The 19,678-nt window shown below is 44.0% G+C and overlaps 1 protein-coding gene across 2 annotated transcripts in view; it reads right to left on the bottom strand.

Annotated features, from left to right (window-relative positions):
- Positions 1-19,183, bottom strand: part of LOC119026466 (anosmin-1) — a 49,520-nt gene extending 30,337 nt beyond the window's left edge. Inside the window, exons 1-2 of one of the 2 annotated variants that reach the window (XM_037110896.1) lie at positions 18,831-19,179; positions 11,947-11,994 (exon numbers count right to left, since the gene is read on the bottom strand). In XM_037110896.1, the coding sequence (XP_036966791.1) occupies positions 11,947-11,994; positions 18,831-19,022 (240 nt within the window). In that variant the 5' untranslated portion in view covers positions 19,023-19,179. Of the gene's footprint in view, positions 1-11,946; positions 11,995-18,830 lie in introns of both variants that reach the window. The other variant, XM_037110895.1, reaches the window with a different exon arrangement.
- Between the last annotated feature and the right edge of the window lie 495 nt (positions 19,184-19,678).

A 19,678-nucleotide genomic window follows, 5' to 3' on the forward strand; every position in this document is an offset into this window, starting at 1 on the left:
GTCCTGCACATTAGCAGCTCACAGAAGTGATAAACTCTCCTTTCACAACACAAGTTGTTAATATGGCTAGATTTATGGTGATTGTCACCGTCTTCAATACCGAGATGACAGCCATGTTGGTGCTGCTGATGTATGGTGAGCGAGACGGTGTGGTTCACTGAGTGGTTTCACACAAAACTAGATGGTATTTACTATCTTTACAACAAGCTGCAAAACTCTTGGGACGCATATCTTTTGAACCGACAAATAGCATATGTTTAATGGCACAATTCAAACGGGATCAAGATTCTATTTGTCTCTTGCATTGAGTAACGTACAATTATTTTCAGGACTCCGGTCCCGTGGGTCACAGCAGAGGGGACAGGACCTCGCCTCTCTTTTCTTACAGATGTCGGCCGTGTGTGTCACAACAGCTTAGATTTGATCCCGCTTCTTTTCCGAATTAATGGCGGTTTTCAAACAATGAAATGCTGCACCAAAACCACAAACATAAAAGAGGAGGAAAAAATGGAGGAGGAAAAATAGGAGTTTTTCCTGTTTTTCCAATTATTTTTGGCATTTCAGCGTGAATGGATTTAGAAAATCCACAGATGGATGAAAAACTTGAGACATGCAGACAACACTCTCAGATTTACCAGGGACACAGTGGAATACCACAGTGAGGACAATTACTGTTGATGATTTCTCTTTTCTCTCCCCCATTCTCACTCAAACTCGGCTTTATTTATATTCAAAGTCTATTTTTGGACACAATAATTGAGTAGCAGTGCCTTAAAATCCTTGTCCTTTCCTTCCAGATGATGCCCACAGAGGCTATGATTACAGATTAGCCAGGCTGAAACATATTTCATCAAGTGCATGAGCCGTGATCTCAATGAGTGTAAAATCATATGCTAGCAAGGCTTTCCAGTACGTCTCTGACGTGCCATTAAGTTTCAAAGGTCTGTAAAAAATCCAGCAAATAAATCAGGAAGAAGATATCCTCGTCCTGAGCTGCTATATAGTCTAGACACACCATTTCCTCAACCTTATGTGACCTTATAGAGCATTAAGGTCCATGAGATACTGTGTATTTAATTTCTGTGCTGCAGTAAATCAGCACAGGTGTGTGTTGAGCAGACAGTGGCGTGGATCAGGTAGATGAAAAAAGATTAACGGCGTGCCGGCTTGAGATGCGAGTCTGCAACTCTATACGCAGCGAGCTCACATGGGCGCTCATAAATATGAGATGAGGCGTTCCAGCAACACTTATCTGGAAGGGAAAACCAGCTGAAATTTTTATTAAGGAATTGTATTAGAGCTGTTGGAATTGTCCCCAGTCGCGTCGACGATATATTTGCAACTTGAACTTACAGTACTGAGACTGCGTGAGTCAATGGAAGTGCGTGTTAAATATTCATACAAAGTTTGGGTTTTATATTTACATATTTCAGGGGGATGCACAGATAAAATTATACCGCAGTGATTGCTGTGGGGTTTTCTGTTCTGCAGTTACGTAAGCCTCTGCAAACTAACAGGAAACATGCACGGCTCGCAGTGTCAGATGAGGATTCAGAGCAAGGAAAGACAACAATTACAGCTCGAAGGCGCCCATGTGCTTAGGTGTACACGAATCAGGTACAATGTATGGTGTGTCTGCGGAGCAAATTGGTGACTGTCTGCTCTCCTCTTGTCTCCCCAAACTTTATGAAAATTAGGTGCAGTCAGGCCTATCGTCCCTGCATCTGTTTATCACTTCTGTCACAGCCGCTCTGCGGAAGGACAAGCTGTCTGTGGCGATGCCCTGCAGCACCCGAGAAATACTAAGAAGTGCCAACGTGGATTTTTTAGAAATTATCGTCTAAAAATGGAATGACATACAGAGCTGCCACAGGCTTGTACTACTGGTAATATCAAGACAACTCATCATCATCATCATCTCATACAACTATGCAGGGCTTCAGTACAACACTTTCCACTGGTAGCACTGGTGTTTCCTACGTACATTTACCTAAACACTGTACTTCAGTACAACTCAGAGGTAGTTTTACTTTCTTGAGCATTTCAATTTTCTGCTACTTTATACTTCCACTCCACTACTACTTCGATAACTTTAGTTACTAGTTACTCTGCTGACAGGCCAGTGCCCATAACACCAATGCTAATACCACTGCCCACAATGCCCACAGGTATACAGTTTGTACATACATGTAACATATATTTAATTGGCTCGTACCTTTGATACTTGAATAAATGTATTCAATATGTATTGAATACATGTATTTAATACTTTAGGACATATCATATCATAGACTTTTACTAAAGTACTATTCATATGGGTGACTTTCATTATTACCAAAGGAAAATCTTAACAAGATGTCTTTACTTTTATTCAATTCTAACTTTTGGGTACTATATGTAACACTGATGCAGCACAACACATTCAAGGGCGGTGCTCAAGTGGAGGCTTGCGGCATGATTCAAAATCATTGTCCTCGGCTCTCACGGTATTGTGCATCAGATGACTGATCGAGAAATGCTTCTGCTTTGATACTTCTTTTTTTTTTTTTACTGCTGTGGCAGCCAAGGCAGACGTTACCAATGGAGGATGATGATGAGATGGAAAAAAAAAAATGATGAGGGACAAGTTGCACCATTGCTCCTAATTATAACATTTTGTTGCACTTTCTCCAAAAAATGGTTCCAAAACGCCACTAAATGGTCACAGTCTGGAGCCTTGTTGTGATAACTAGGCTAATGAATTCAGACCGACACACAGTCTTCTTCAAATTACTCCTACACGACTAACGACACATTTTCCAAAATCTCCAAGTGTTTTACGGCCCCGAGAAAGACGTATGCCGCGGCTGTTGCCAGTCTCATAACTCCTTCACATTTACAACCAACTAAAACACTGTACTATTCCAGCTCCGGTGGGGTGAACTGAAATGTATACGGTTCGAGACTTTCTGTCTTGTTTCTTGGAGACGGTGAGTAACCTAGCAGGTGGTGTCACACAGACATTCTTTGAGCATCAGTTTAATTATTGATTAAAATGCAGTTGAGGGCCCAGACAACAAAGAGCTGAAAAGGAATAGCTTGGCAGAAAGTGAGAAGAAAAAAAGAGGAGGAGCAGGAGGGGCAGTGCATGAATTATACATTTAGCCCCCAATCAGAGGTGCCTGCCTTATTTATGAGCATAAAGCCCGCACAGCTTAAGCCAGAATTTGTGCTTTGTCTGCTGTGGAATGCAATAGCAGTGCACTTAATACTTAATGACTCTGAAGTTTCACCCAGACTCCACACACACACACATACACACACACACACACAGAGCGAGGCCTCCTTCTCTTACAGGTCCTCTGCCATCTCACGTTGTTATGTTCTGCAGGAGTCAGGAAATACAGTGGCTGTAACCAGAGCCTCAGTTATCACCTACCTCTGGGCTCGGTTTACATTTCATGACAATTAGACTCAACAGGATGTATCCATCATGTGGGGTCAGATTGGTGATAAGGAGGCCGGCTGTGACGTGGCATGGGAAAGCCAAAACCCCTCTCGGAAAACGAATGCCCCCGCACATGATTTACTGTATTTACTCCCACACCATCGCGCTGAATAATGTGACGGCGGAGCGGGGTTGAAAGCGTGATCGCCTGATAAAGCACTTCCACTCATTCGACCCGTCTGTTAGGTTGATTTACAGCGGCGGTAATGAACTCGCGCTATCCGCTCGCAGGAGATGAAAAAGTGCATTTCTGTCACGGCGACGTCGGTCACCGCAGATTGAGGAGATGGTAAACGAGATATAAGGACGTCCCGGCGGCGACCACTCAAGCCGTCTCAATCCCTCCTCGGGCCGAATGAAACGAGACCTGGAGATTCTGTGTCAATGTAGGCCAACAACATGTAAAACACGCCACGCCGTTGAGGGGAGTAAAGCCGTCCTAATCCCATGCTGCAGTCACATTCCAGCACTATCTTCACTTGTTTATTTGAGCCTCAGAAACACTTGAAATTCACTAATCCTACTTGCCCTCTCCAGCCTGCACCAACGTTTCCTAACACCAGTTGTTCTTTCCAGTATCTCTGAATTGTAGCACATACACATCGAGACTGGAGCTGCAAAAACTGATCATTCAGTTTACTGTCGACTACTAAAAGAGACAACTGTTTTGATTTGTCGCTGTATCTGGTCTGGTTTGAGTAATCTTCTAAGAAAAAAAGTCTCTGATTCCAGCTTTTAAAAAGTGAGTGTTTCCTGGTTTCTTTACTCCTCTAAGAGAATAACAATAACATACCTTGTGCAGCCGCTGAATTTGCTCAATTGGGTGATCTTCCAAACCCACCCTGCCAGGTTTCAAGCTATGTGTCAATCAGCACCCTCTGAGGAACTACAGGCAGCTACAGACGTGGTTTGGATGTGACCATCAGCGAAAGAAGCGACTGGTCATCTGAAAACAACAATGGCTGTTCTTCAAGAGGTTAAGCATCAATGCTAAAAAAACATGTTTTGATCTTCTCCCGGCTGGCTTTGGTAAAACCATCTGGCTCCGCTGGTGGTTTCACTCTCCTACAGTGGATCTTACTGGCTCAAATTAGCCTGTAGATCATAATAGACAGATGGTTTGTCCAATCACCTGCCATGTGTACTTTTCAAAGAGAATGCCCTTTTCAAAACATGTTGCAGTAGCTGGTTCTGCATAGGATATTTTATCGACAATGAAAATAATCATCAATTGCAGCTACGAAGTAGAACGATTAATCATTCATTGAATAATTGCTACTAAGAGTTTAACCAGTTAAAAACCTATTAACTGACAGCCAGCCAGTATCTTGTAATGACAGTCGCCTTAAAGAACTCCTTACAACTGTGGCTAGGTTCACAACCCTCTGTCAAATAGATTAATATTCTGAATTGGAAACAGGCACAAGCTCCAGCCTACACTTTATTGATAAACAATGTTATATAGAGGCTCAGCAGTAAACATCCTGCCAACTCTACTCGACTACTCTACTGTTCATTCAACTACGTCAAATGAGATGTCAGTAATTACCAGGCAAAGCAGCCCGGTACCTTGTACAATTAAACTTTATATTGTTCCTGTTCCTGTGTTGTTTGCATTGTGTTGTAATCTCCACACAACTTTTGTGATATTTCACATCATTTACACTTAGCCTGTCCTATTTGAAGGCTGAAATACCAATAAACAGATGTCAAAAAACTACTTCTTACAAATTACAAATGTTCACCAGTTTAACATGTGAAAAGAAAAAGAATACTGGCATTAGAAGTCATATGTACTTTAAAAAATACAAAAAATACATTCTATCCAAACTGATTTGGCAATTAATTTAGTACTAATATCAATATGGGATGGATTTGGTTGGACCAGATGCTGAACAGCGACCGACTGGAGCTATGCTGCTGTAGCTAAGCTGTTATTTTGTGAGCTTACTGTTAAAATAACTTGATGCTTACTTTATCTGTTCTTTTAACTCCAAATGTAGCCGACTCAGATTTTGCATAAGACATAGATCACGCCAGTAGATACTGTAACTCCCTCGCCACTAACCTACTGATCATTGATTGTTAAGGCAGCCGACTACCTATTAAAGAAATTCCTTAACATTCGCATCCCTACTTGCAGCCCTAACTGAGACAAGCAGCCCAATAAAAGTGGCATTACACATTCTAATTGCTTGAAGTGATGATTGAATTCTCTTTCATGTTTTTCTGAGGCTGAGAATAAGGGCTTTACAAAAAGCAGGCAGATCTTGGCGAGCCAAGGAGGGAATTTTGGATTTCTGTCGATGTAGGAGACAAACAAAACGTCCAAAGGAGGCGTTTTTTTCTTCATCTCATGATACCTGCTCCTGAAATCTCAAGTATAAATTGCTCCACTGGAGTTGTCATCTTCAAGTCAAAAGGTGAAGAGAGCTGTCGATCACCGAGTCTTTGACACACATTCTTGAATCTCCGCCGTCCTGAAACTGTCACACACAATCTTCGGGATTTATCGGCAGGATGCAGTGGCTTTGAGGATAAATTGATAAGCCCACATCTGCTAAGTACATCAGCTTTAAGATTCTTACATTCTAATCTTCCCTTTCGTCTATGTGACTGTCTGCACGATTACTCTGGCGATGCCACATGAACGCAGGCCACGGACAAAGCCACGGAATCTTTTCTTGCCTCGGCACCTCTCAACATGTGAGCTCGGGAGGGGGGAAACGGACAGCTCAGTCGACGTGAAAAGGTGCGCTCCCATCGATGATATTCAGCCAGTCCGTCCTCAGAAGGAGCACAAACACTTGGACGACAGCAGATTGTCTCAGTGTGACTGGTCATTATTGCTAAAAGAGGATTTCACAGCAGCTTTGATTACATTAATCCTTCATGAGAATCAAATCCCTTCTGACGGGGAGAACATGTGAAATCTGTGAACACTTGATTATCCCAGAAATATAAATGGCTCCCCTTTAAAGGGCCGCCGTGCTCTGCGGGATCAATAAAAACACAGGTTGGTATGAGAGGGTGAGTGTACCTCTTCCTGGAGGGTTTCCTGGAGTGTTCATCACTCGCATATTGAACAGACAGCAGCTTCAGACTGCTGAAGAAGTCTGAGCTGCAGTTCCACGGCCTCGTCTCCTGTGGCCATGTCTTTGGGTTTTCTTTTTCTTTTTTTTTTTTTTCTTTCTTTGCTGTGGGGGCTTTTCATTCTCTGCCACCCACCATGTGAATAATGAGCTCCACAGATAGCAGCCAATGAAGCGACCCCCCCTTTAGCCAATGAAACTTAACAACCATGTCCAGATCAGGTCCTTCCTGCTGGGACTGACCAGCCCCACTTCACACTCCTCCGCCACCCACACGCTAACACTCACGCTGCCTCCAACTAGATAGAAGAGCACAAGAGGAAAAGGCTTCATAGAAAGCGCACAGATGATCTCATAAGTCTTACGCGTATATGTGAAATTAGAGAATCACTTAAACCAGCAAGGACCGTTTTTAGTTTTTGGGTTTTTTTCTTGTTTTTTTCAAATTTTACACCCTGTTTAGCAGCCACACTGGCAGGCAATCCAGAGGAGCTTGCCCTGCTTGACAGATTGATTTCTAGCTCGCTTTGAAGGTGTTGGGGCTGGTAATGTGTCCAACACAAGGAGGTGAGAGCAGCGTCTGGCCTCAACATGACCAAAAGGTGCTTTGATGTCTGTCTAAGCGCCTAACAATCCCGGCCATGCCCGGCCGTAAACCCTCCGCAAGCAGCACCCACTCCATCACATCTTTTCAGAGCGCCTCGGAATATACTACCTCCCGCCAAAGAAGAGACGGCCACACAAAAAGACTTGTAAACTGCAATGACACACCCGCCTCGAAGCTTCAAGCTAAAGTGAGATTTGCCCGCCGCGCTTCTGATTCTACTTTACAGCTTCAGCTGACCCTTAAAAATCAACTAATGGGAAGTTCGACCGTTTTTATTTCGCCGTGAGAAAACGTGGGGGTTGGTAGGAGAGCGAAGGGGGGGGTTGACAGTGGGGCTTTTGAATGACACATAGTAGCATTCCTGTGATTGTTATTCAGGCAAACGGCTCCAAAGCTTTAAACATGTGAAGACGAGGGCGCATGTAATCCTAAAGAGCAAACACTTCTTATTCTTGCGCTGGTATGTGCGGCTCGGGGTGTGATTGGAGAGGAGAGAGAGCGCTCCGAAAGAGCCATCAGGGACGCGCGAGACGTCCGTGAAAGAAGACGTGCACGACTCACTGCCGTCAAATGGTGACCAGACAAGGTTGCTTTCTAAAGGCGTTCCCTGTGGAAATAAATAAAGGGCAGGGATGCGGCTGGTGTAGAGAAATGAAAGGCAGAGACAGCCCTACTGAAGGATGTTAGATTAAAAAGTGCAGTGTGTAGTTTTGGGGGAGGAATTTTTGATCAGGAGTGAAAGAGCTTCATAAACAAACTGACCTCAAAAGGACAACAAAGTTACATTCTGTTTTACTTTAATTCATATGTGGCGGACCCTGTCACCGTTCTAGCTTCAAACAGTGTTCTGGGGACCTTATTCTTTCTCTAAGAACAGTCTGTTCAGTTATGGAATTAATCAAATTAATATTTCTGAGTTTGTATCATCACCTCATTCATATTGTAAATATTCAAATTCAGTTTAAAGTTTAAATTTCTTCTTCAAAACTAGTTTAAAGACTGCTCTCACCAACCACCAGTCCAACTCGCTGAGAGTTCCAATGGAAGTTCAGGATGTTCAGCGTGTTTACAAGACAAATGTTACACTTTCTTCCTCAGGAGCTGTAAGTGATGGACACGTTCCAATGACTCACCACAGGGCAAACTTATCCAGGCATAATGCACATGTCCTTTCCTCTCTTCCCTTCCCTGAGAGGAGTTTGATTAATGAAGCGCACTGCTTTGTTGCACAGCGGCATTTAGCCGCCTTAAGTCAATCCTAGCATTTGATTTTGGAGCCTGGATCACACCCATGGGGGAAAGCAATCCTTGCTAATATCAGCCGTGCTCTGAATGAGGAAAAGCTTCTTGGCCGCCTCAGCGCACGCACAAAATCTATTTTCTTTGCACCGGCAGAGAGAGAGAGAGAGAAAAAAAAAAGAAACACCCTGGAGTTTTTTCCAACTTTCAGGGAACACGTCCAAACTTCTCAAGTCAGGGGAGCTCGAACAGTAGGGAGACAAAATGACAATGGCCTCATAGAAAATGCCGCCGCTGCTGCTGCCTGTGTCTGTTCTCCTGGCGTCTCCCCCATGCTGAATGGAGTTTGTCTGCTGGTCCAGCGTTATGGCATGATAATGACTCCCCGGCTCTCCAAATGCCACCTCGCTGTGCACTGAAGAGAGGGGGCAAGCAGGTTAATTACCATGACAATGGGGACGCTGGGAGCGGGAGGGGGGGGGCTAACTCCGGACACCGCATACGAGATGACCGGGATGACTTTCTCATCAAACGGGAGGCTTTGATTTCCTAAAACGCGGACAGATGGACGGGGTCAGCGCATCTTTGTCTGATTATTAGGCGGCCCTTCCTCGCATTTTCTTCACAGGCGGGGAGCCCTCTGTTGCTCTTTAACAGAGCTCTGGGTGGACAAGCCTTCTGCCCTAACGCACTCCCCGGGAGCCACTGCCTTTGTCTCTCTGTTTGAGTGTGTGCTGTTCATGAAGTGGAGAGGCTAATCAGCGGCTGTAGAGCTATTCACAGGGAACCACTGTACAGCATGGGCCCATTTGGTACGATTGTTAGAGCGGCCACAATAGCTCCATGTTTTGACAGGCTGCACACAGGCCCTGAGTGTGCACTCGAGTCATTGACGTGGCTGTGAAGTGTGGTAATGTTTGCTACCAAAATATTGACTTCTGGCCGCAAATTAAACCTCAGCGCCGTGCCCTGGCCGCCGTCCTGAATGGCTGAACAAAAAAAACGAGGTTACAATTAAATTAATTAAATTCAGGGAGCCCCTTGAAACTACTCGGAGCAGCAGAGTGGCAGAGCAAACCCGGTAACACAGCAGTAACACAAGCACATCATTATTTTTAGAGGGCTTACATCAAATCCAGCCTCATTTATTTACAGCCTACAAGTAGGATCAAGAAGTGCTAACTGACACGCTTGTTACAGCACGGAGAACAAGAAGTCCATTAAAAAGTTTTTGGGGCATTTTCAGACTTTCAGCAATGTTAGCTGGTTGATTATGAAAACAGTCTGCTGTGCCGGGACTCACAGCCAGCAGAAGCCTTTTTTTTTTTTTTCAAACGTGAAACTCTGCCGAGTGACTGGGGAGCGACCGGTGCCAAGAGCCGATGTTGGCCATCACAGTGGAAAGGAGAGAAACAAGTTTCACAGCATTATGGTGAAAACAACGGAGACCTGCCTTCTTAAGTGAATAAAACATGGGCTTTAAAGGGATAATTCGCACAAAAATGAAAAAAATAAAAATCCCAATTTCTACTCTTACCTGTAGTGCTTATCATCTGCCACAACAAGCATGCCACATGCTGACTGGCTGGGATGAACTCCTTAAGGTACTGAAATTTGGAATCGAATGAGAAGACATTTTTCCAAACTCCATAGTATCGGATCCGTTCGGTCAGTGCCATGAAAGAACTGCAGTTGAATAACCGTCTCTATCAGCTGCACATATCTGCCTTCTACAATATAATGGAACTAGATGGCACTCGGCTTGTGGTGCTCAAAACGCCAAAACACACACATCAAAAGAAACTCACCAACAATGTCTCTTTCCACAAATAGTAACCAGGTAACATAAGATGATCTAAAGACCTTGTTGTGGTCACACTTCCTTCTGTGTAGTGACGCACTAGAAAGAACATAGTTCCTACATGACACCCACCAGAACAACGTCAGAAGATAATCTCGAAAACTGGACCATGATTTTATGTAAAAGAGACACTGCAGTTGAGTTTTTCCCAATGACACTTTTTTTGGCGCTTTGAGTCCCATAAGTCGAGTTCCATCTAGTTCCATTACCTTCGAGACAAGACAAAACAATTCAGGACGTCCCTACTGCCTGCGCTGCCTCACACCAAAACAATCTAGATGGATAAATGGCACTACAGGCAAGAGGAAAGATATGCCGTTTACCTCTAAACACACCACAGACGGTTTAAAATGATGTAAAAGACAAGCTTAAGCTGATTGTGCTTTGCTTTGAGCAGCTTCAGTCACCACCTGGAGTTCAACAATAGAGCTTTACAATTAGAAGTAACACAACATAACAAGAGCTCACGATTTGCGTACAGTTGAGGAAACATTTAGTGGTGTGACAGAACAACATGTTGTTAACATTTGCTTATTTGGCGAGGGGAGAGGGGGGCACCTATACATTTGCAGATGTAGCAGAAAGCACAAAGCACAATAGCTCAGCTGTGGTCCAGGCGAATGCAAATCGTCAAGGAAACAATTTGAAATTCAAAAAAGGGGAATTCAGAAATCAGGCACAAGGGGTCATTCTGTGAGGACGCCGATACTCGACACTGATTGTGATTAATATGTACAGCGAATGTAAGGCCGCGTTAAGTAAGCATGAGAAGAAAAAAAAAATGCATTTTCCTATTAATCACCATCACTGCAGTGCTGTGATTGGCCCAGATACTCGGCATGCATTCCTCCATAGGCACAACAAAGTCTGAGGTCTGTGGAAAAAACAATAAATACAGACTACAGGACTACATGTAATGTGTCATCACCTGGGCAATAACATACTTCCTACATACTTCTGTCTTTTATTTAGACAACACACACCGTCTCTATCCTATTTTGAGTCCTCATGGGCTAACAGCATTAAATCCTGCTTTCACGGTCTGTGTGTGAGGAGATGAGAGCCTTGGACAGCCACAGAGAGCATTGTTTAGATTTCTGCTTGGACCTCTGCTAGCGTATCATCCTTCTTATTTCAGCTCCATAGTGTTCCCCGTCTACAGTCTATACAGCACATCTACGCGGGCCTTGTCAACAGCTCCGGGAGAGTCTGATAGAGTGTGTCAGCGCCGTCTTTTTCAGAGGAGCCTGTCAACGCCAGCTTTGTATCAACCCTCTTTGGGACAGGGCACGAAACACAAACAAGCCCTGCGGGAGGCGCAGCGTAGCGCGTCGGGACCGAAATTCCAAATGGCAAGGGGGGGGAAAAACAATTGCGCTTTGCTTTCATAAGCCTCTTCGAAAACTTATTTAAATCGCAACCCATTTACAGGAGCAAATGGGTATCTATGAAAGCAGAAGCCATCTAGTAAAAGAATCACTGAAGAGAAAAGAGTTTCTTTCATGATAGTCTATGTCAACAGCTCTCGAAGGTTCTCTTCCTGCAGGCATGACAAAACTAGTCCTGTCGTGACTTGCGCACTTTATGCTGTATTATCCTCTGATAATGAGGCATGTATGTGGCATGCGTCTCATTCATGAAAGACGGGAAACCGCATTACCTTGGAGCACTGCTTGTGATTCTGGCACCACACCAAGGATCCATTATTCTGTGAAAGAGAAGGAAAAAAAAAACATCAACAGAGACATTGAAAATAATCAATTCATCAAATGAATGAACACGCAGTTTTGATTCCTCTCCCATCCCATCCTATTTTGAGTTACAATAGTGCTAATGGCAGACAAATCTCAAAAACAGACTCCAGAGTCAGCTTTTGCTTCCTGAGTGCCTGTAACCTAAGCAGGAAAGAGGGGTCAACGGCACCAGAGCGAGGGCAGACCTCTGGTCAGTTTCAGCAGAGCACAGCGACCTCCAGGCCTGTTTGATCTCTCAACAGACGTCCCCAAGGCCGCCGAGGTGGGAACTGATGTCAGCACTCCTGCCTAGACTGCAGATACTGCCAATTTCCTCTAATTGCTGTGGAAGTGCCACCTTCTGCGCTCAGACGAGGCAAACATTTGGCCCTAATAGCGCTGCGTATTTATAAACCCCTCTACGTGTAAATATGAGAGTTGTCGAGCGGAGGGCCGGTGGGGGTAAATGGCTCGTGCAACTGGTCATTTCCTGAATTCCATTAGGACGGAGAATTACGCTGTCAGCCTCTGCAAACATAATTGTGCTTGGATGGCGCAAGTGCAAGGCTGGTGCTTCAGAATAAATGACCGACGGGATCAACATGAAAGAGGCGAAATGATTCAATGTGATGAGCGACAGAAAAAGGGACGCTTAGGTTAATCTGTCAAACAGTTTCTTCCCATATGGCGCACATGCGCTCCGTCTACGACTTTGCCTTTCCAACGCATCTCACGCTGACGTCGTGGAGATGTATATGTGCTATTGGGGTTATGAACACATTTAGTAGACATGGGGAAACATTAAAACAAATTTAGAGTTCAGTGTCTGTCCACTTCATGATTGTAAGGCAGATTATCTTACAACAATTCATTAGCTGATCAAAAGAAAATGTGTGGCCAAATATTTTGGTTATCGAACAAACGTTCTTTTTCAAGCAATGATGTCAAGAATATGATGCTTTTCTTTTTTTCATTTAGGACAAAATTGGTGTTAAGAAGCAGTTATCAAAGTCAAAGTATCCATATTAGCATTGGTATTTAGATCCCTTTAACCAAACCCAGCAATAGTTTGGGCACAGTGAAGACCATTTTTCAACGTTTATTTGCATCATATTAATTGCATAATTAATACATTGCAGAAAAACTCAACTAAGTTAGTTGCAGTTCCGTTGCTGTGGCTAAAACAACACTTTGAGAGCCGCGAGAGTGAACCACAACAGTTTATATGCAGGCCGTAAAAAACAAAACAATAAGCTAAATGACTCCAAAAAGCTGCACAGGGCTGAGGGTTCACCACCACAACGGACATATGGTCCATTTTAATCATAAGAATATTGATTCTAGCCACTTTACTTTCCTGCTTTAATTCTGGATGCGTTATAAAGCAAATCTAATGCAAATATTCTCAACGGAGCCTTTGAGCTTCATTAATGGATTCCGTCCGTCGATGACCTGGATCTGAGCTTCACTACTGGAACTTCCCAGCACTTCTTAATGAAAGCAATGAAGCAGTAGGATCCAGCCAAACTTTAAGGCTCTGAAGGCAAAAAAAGTCTGCTTAAGTTCAATGTCAAGTTCAAAGCCTTTTCCCACAATGTAATCCAGAAGAAATTTCCCATGAGACCTTAGGAGAGAACTTATCATTAAAGGGTTTTAATTTGACATCCAGTACCAGTAAGTGCTGTGCTTTTAGTGTCAAGGATAATGGTCAAATGGCTTCAAAGGAATCCACGATTGTATGGTTGTGTCTTAGGAGAATAACTTCAACACGCAAAAAAAAAAACTACAGATAAGGAAGAAAAATGTATGAGCCGCAGCACCAAGGAGAATTGGAATAGTTTGATTTTGTTGGTGGAAATGAGTGCGAGCTTGGCTGATGAGTTCAGCGTGCATCAGCAAGTTTTCTGTGCAATAGAGAACCTTCACTCTTCTTGGCTGAAAGTTGATTAAAATGTGAATTATCAAATGATTCAAATCCTTGTGGAGATCGCTAACTTACCAAAAAAAAAAAAAGGGATTGCTGCGACCAAGCCAAACCCCCTGTTGGTAACACGCTGTAAATAAAAACCTTGACATTTTCGCTGGTAGCCAATGCCTCCGGGGTAATTTATACAGATTGTCACAACTCTAGACCATGTCCTAAATCATCAATCCTGTTTTTGACACCTTTCTTCGCCCATCCATCAATGGCGACAGGTCCAGATCCACATAGGAGCTAATTTTGCTGTGTGACAGCATCACCGTAGCAGAGAAGCTCAGCAGGATGTTGCCCCAGCTGTCCAGGCCTGACCCCACCATGTCAGGGACCAACGGGGGAATAATTATAGGTCAGGACTTCATCCCTTTGACTCACCATGACATTCCTCTGCAGTCTGAACATTATGCAGTGCTGAGGACAGTCAAGGACTCCAGTAAATGAATGCTTTCAAGATATCTTCCTGAGTTACTGGTGGGTCAAGGAGAGCAGAGCAGACGGTGGTCTACGAATGTGACGCTAACCTGAACTCGCTGCTTTGTGGTGGAGTCGTGTAAACAGGGAATTTATCACGGAGATGCATTATGGCGGTTGTCAGCTGAGAAGTTGGAGCAGGTGGCCAGGGGCGTGTTGTATTGTCTAGACAACTGAGGGAAACATGGACAAAACCCCTTTTATCTCCAAGGACAGCATTCCACCTTTTGAAAATGGGAATCCTTTGTTTCCTACGAGGCTCTGATTTGGGTTAAACGGATCTCAGGTTACACCGCAGAATTGCTTTTGTATTGTGTCTGATCTCGCCTATATGTTTTGTAACATCAAAAAGGTGCACTATGTGGGATTGGGGGAAGAAAATGTAATCAAAAGAGGAAGATCTTCCTTTTTTATGCCTAAACAAACTAAATAAACAAACTTACCTTGAAAGGACATTGCAATATCATACAGTTTTACCTTATTTATATTTGGCGGACCCTGCCACACTTCTAGTATCAAACACCGTTCTGGGGACCTTATTTCTCTCAGAACAGCTTGTTTGTTCAGTTATGGATATAATTAATTTTTCTGAGTTTGTATTATTACCTCATTAATGCTGTAAATTTCAAAATTTCAGAGTCTGAATTTCTTCTGCAAAACCAGTTAGCACCCCTTCAAAGGAGCAGTTGCATTAAATCATTAAAAGGTGCACTATGTAGTTTTTGGGAAGAAATTTAAATGTGAAAGAAAATGAAAAACCTCCATTGATCGTTTATTGAGTTTAATCTTGAATATCAAAGTGTCTTCATTTTAAGGACAACACAGCTTCATACTGTGTTACTTTGTTTATATTTGGCGGACCCTGCAACCTTTCTAGCTTCAAACAGTGTTCTGGTGACCTTATTTCTTTCTGGGCAAAGCTTGTTTATCCAGTTATGGAATACATACATTTTTTCTGAGTTTGTGTTATTACATTATCAATATTGTAAATAGTCAAAAACAACACAGTGCACCCTTAAAGTACTGAAAGATACCGTAGCTACATTTCTGGTTAACAGGACGTAGGACTTCAAAGGACAGACTGGTGTCTCTGTGTCAGCCTAGGGGTCCTCAGGCTACACCAAAATAACTGATCCTTCAGGGCACACATGCAGCACTAAAATAAAGAAGCCTCAAGATTTAGGCTCGGGCTTGAGTGGGTGTGAGGGCTGTGGTCATTCTGCTCATCAATTATTCACTTTATATGAATTATTTGACAGGCGCTCTGAAAGTGAGCTAATGCGCTGCTTAGCGCACATCCAATGTTAACATAGAAGGGTGTTTCAGGGATCTCAAACAACACTGGTGTAAAGTTGTCTCCACTTTAGGGACGGAGCCTATTTGTCAAGTGAGGTAGCTCGGGGTGTAGCAGAGATTTACCGACAGGAGTGTCATGGTTTAAAAGCATTTACTGAGAGGTGAGGCCAAGCTACATAGACCCCTATTCATCCGCTGTCTTCGCTAATGAAAAACCCCACACATGAGACGATCACTGGCCGGGGCTTGATTCCACCGCACGTTATTTAATATCAAAGGGCGAAAACAAGGGGGACACGGAAAAACTACTTTCCAATGTTTTCCTTCCCCTCGCTTGAAACACAAATCTCTCAAGTTAGATGCTTAGACTTTACTCTGCGGCACATTAGAAATGAATGACTGAATTTAAAATGTCGGCGTTTTATTGCTTTGAATGTAATAACAAGACCTCATGGACACACCTTGTTTTTGGCTTCACGGGTCCCCACATAAATAATCCACTACAAGGCTGATGCTTTCAGAATACATTATTGCACAGGGCTCCCAGCTCGCTCTTAATATTTTAAAGTGTCCGAGGCTAATATTTATGGTTGGGTGTTCCCCTCTGTCTATTGTGCCGGGGTGACAAGCTCCCCAAAAGTGGAGTAAAATGTCAATAAATCTGTATTTGGAAATACTATTACATCAATAAATCCAATGTTGCAATAAATCTGACAACCTATGGACGACCCGTGGGCTTCCCAGCCCTGCAGCTCTGCCCTTGTTTCCATTTCCCACTAATTCATAGTTGCAACAATTAAAACAAAGCCTCTGATTTGTCCTCGGATTCAGCCACATGAAAAGGGAAAGCCGCGTGGGTGTTCATAACATCTGCAAGCGCTAAATTCTCCAAGTATCTTTCCAGTGTTCACAGAGTGATCGTATTAAAAAAAAAAAAAGCTGATATGAAAACCAGAGGTTTTAAATTCCAGCTGCAGAACGTGTTAAGAGGACAAATTGTCTCTTGTACCGTAACCAAAATAAGTAGTCCGTATAGATTACTAGATATTGAGTAGACACTGTAAAATATTGAGAAACAGTAGGCGAAAGTCACCGCTTTGACACGCAGCCCAGACATTTCATTTCCATGAAAATGGAAAGTGTTGTATGTCTTGGTTTCCCTATCGAGTATTGAATGACCCCTGAAGGATGTCCGAGTTGAATTAGGAGGTCTGTCGTCTCAATCATAGGAGTGGAGCTCCGAGCTGCCTGTCCGCCTGTAACAAGATCTCCCAGAGGAAGCAGATCCACCTGTAGGTTGTGCTGACTGAGCATGCTCCAGTGTTGTGGCAACAGCACACGAGAGCTTATCACATTTAGCGCAAATTGGGCGCCGGCGTTTAGCAGGAAGGTGACCTCGACGGAGCAGCGTCGGCAGCCCGGCGTGCATCCTCTGCATGCCTATGAGGTGTGACGCTGGCGTTTATTGGCGGGGCCAGGGGGTAGAGGGCAGGGTGGAAGGGGGGGAGGAGGGGTGGAGGTTGGGTCCATATGTTTTTGCAGCTGACCAGACCCCCCATTTTCACATGAAAGGCCTGTGCATAAGACAGTCCTTGCAGATTATCAACAATTGCCTTTCTATTCTTAGACCCCACAGGCTTGCTCGGGCAACCTTTGCTTATCACTCACCAGGAAAAACGCTCCACAAAACACCTCCCTCTCATTTTCCCCTCAGACTCCGAGGCTCTGCAGTCAATTATGTAGACTATTAGCCGCTCATTAGAGGTGGGACTTCCATCACTTATTTGACTTCTCGGTCAGCTGGTGACTAATTCGATTCCCAAACTCTGCAGCAGCATACCCTTGGAGTCTTCTCAAAGCAAATCCCCCAACTGCACTTTGCCAAGTTGTGAATTAAGGAACACTGTTTTCAATCTGTGTTCTTTGGAAGCGCAGCGCTGCCTTTTTAATTCCAGCTAAGCACATTCATCCCTCACCCCAGGTGTATAATGTCCGTTAATAAAACCGCAAAGTCTCACTGTCCACATGCATCACGACCCGCCATACAGGATCAATAAGCGCTTTCAAAGTCAACTGAATTGGTGACAAAGAAATAAGAGACTGAACTCTCAGCCAATTACAAATTTACCTTGCGTCGCAGTGTTTCCTGACAATTAGGGATTCATTAATGCACCTTGAGAAAAAAGGACAAGGCTTGCAAATGCAAATGAAGCCCCGGTATGAAAGGCAGGCCAGCACCTGATAGATAGCTGGTGAAAAGGGGAGCAGAGGGGAGAAGGATCAGTGACTGGGGGTCCTTTTCTCTGGAGTCCTGGGAGAGAACAGTGTGTCCGGTGGAGGGTGAAAAACAACTTCTGATAGCACACACACACACCAAATCAGGCAAAGGAATACAGCTAATTTATAAAACAGGGTCTGCATCACAGCAGCGGGCTCTGCGGGGACCCTGGTAGAAAAAAAAAAATTCTCCCTGTGAATATGTAAGGCAGTCGAGAGACAGATGGCTTGGAAGTAAGTGGGCAGCAGGAAAAACAACACCAGGGTTAAGTCCATCACATTCACAGTGTCAGAAATCTCATTTTTAAAAGCAAAACGAATGGACACTGGCACCACCGAAATGCACCTTTTAATTTGAATCTGATCTGTGTGAATTAGATCTTTTTTTAACCAACTCTACACACTTGTGATATGTAGGCAATGCATGTGGTAACTTTGCAGTGGACTCAACCCTTCATTATAAATGCTCATATTTGCAACTGGTGCCTTTTTAAAAAAAAAAAAAAAATTCTGGTGACACTCAGACGAGAAAAGATTCTCACTCGTTCCTGACAGAAGACACGCTGAGAAAGTATTTCAGCACCATACTGTCTCCTCACAACGAGCCCAGGAGAAACAGGTTAGACTCATGAGGGGTTGGCTCGGCTGCTCACACGCGCCTCATTCATCAATAAAACCCACACAACAGCGCCTTTTTTTCACCCCCTCTGTTGTGTTTTTGTTTTCTTTTTTGTTTTTTTTTTAACGCCTTGGCAGAAGTTGGGGAGTCCTGCGGCCGCATGCTCGTACCTGCGAGTGCTTGAAGAAAGCGGAGATGCGGGTGATGTGCAGGCTGAGGCATCTCGAGGCGCATCTCGCTCGGTAAATGCTGGCAGTGAAGAAAGAGTCGTCCTGCTTCCTCGCGCACACACTTCCCGGGCTCGTTAACGCCGTAATCCACAAGCACAGGGTCACGGACGCGCTCAGGCTCCTGGAAAACATGCTCCCCGCCGATGTGTATTTAATCCCTCCACGGATCGGACAATACTGCGTGCGGGCTCCGCCGGAGAAACTAAAGAAACTTCAATTATACACTGGGGAGGAGTCACGGGCTCACGGGCGCCGCCATTGGTCGAGCCGGCGGTGACTGACGCGCACGAGGAGCGTTAAAGCAGGTACACCGCTGCTGCTGCTGCTGCTGCTGCTGCTGCTGCTGCTGCTGCAGAGTCCCACCGAGCACACCGCGCAGACAGCAAGGGGCAGGTTGTCCACAAAGCAGGAGGGAGGAAAATGTGGGTGGGTGTGATGATGCAAATCATGTCCTATAATCGTAAATTATAACAGAACGAGCTGAGGAATGAATAGAAACGGATAAGATAAGCGCTTATGTTTGAATTACATATTAATCTACAGCAGATAAATCCAGAACCTGGCTATGGAGTGCACAAGTTGCCCTGTTAGATTAATGTTTTATTAATGAGCGCGCTGTTTTGTGGTAATGACCATTTATCTGTCACCTAAACACATAACCAAAAGTTGGGTGGACTCACAACAAACTCATTAAAGGTGCACCATGTAAGGTTTTAGGTTTAGGTTGAATACATTTAAAACACCACTAAAATCATCAACAGAATGTCATCATTGGCATCCTAACTAGT

Source organism: Acanthopagrus latus, chromosome 9 (genome assembly GCF_904848185.1).
Source record: "Acanthopagrus latus isolate v.2019 chromosome 9, fAcaLat1.1, whole genome shotgun sequence".
Taxonomy (NCBI): Eukaryota; Metazoa; Chordata; class Actinopteri; order Spariformes; family Sparidae; genus Acanthopagrus; species Acanthopagrus latus.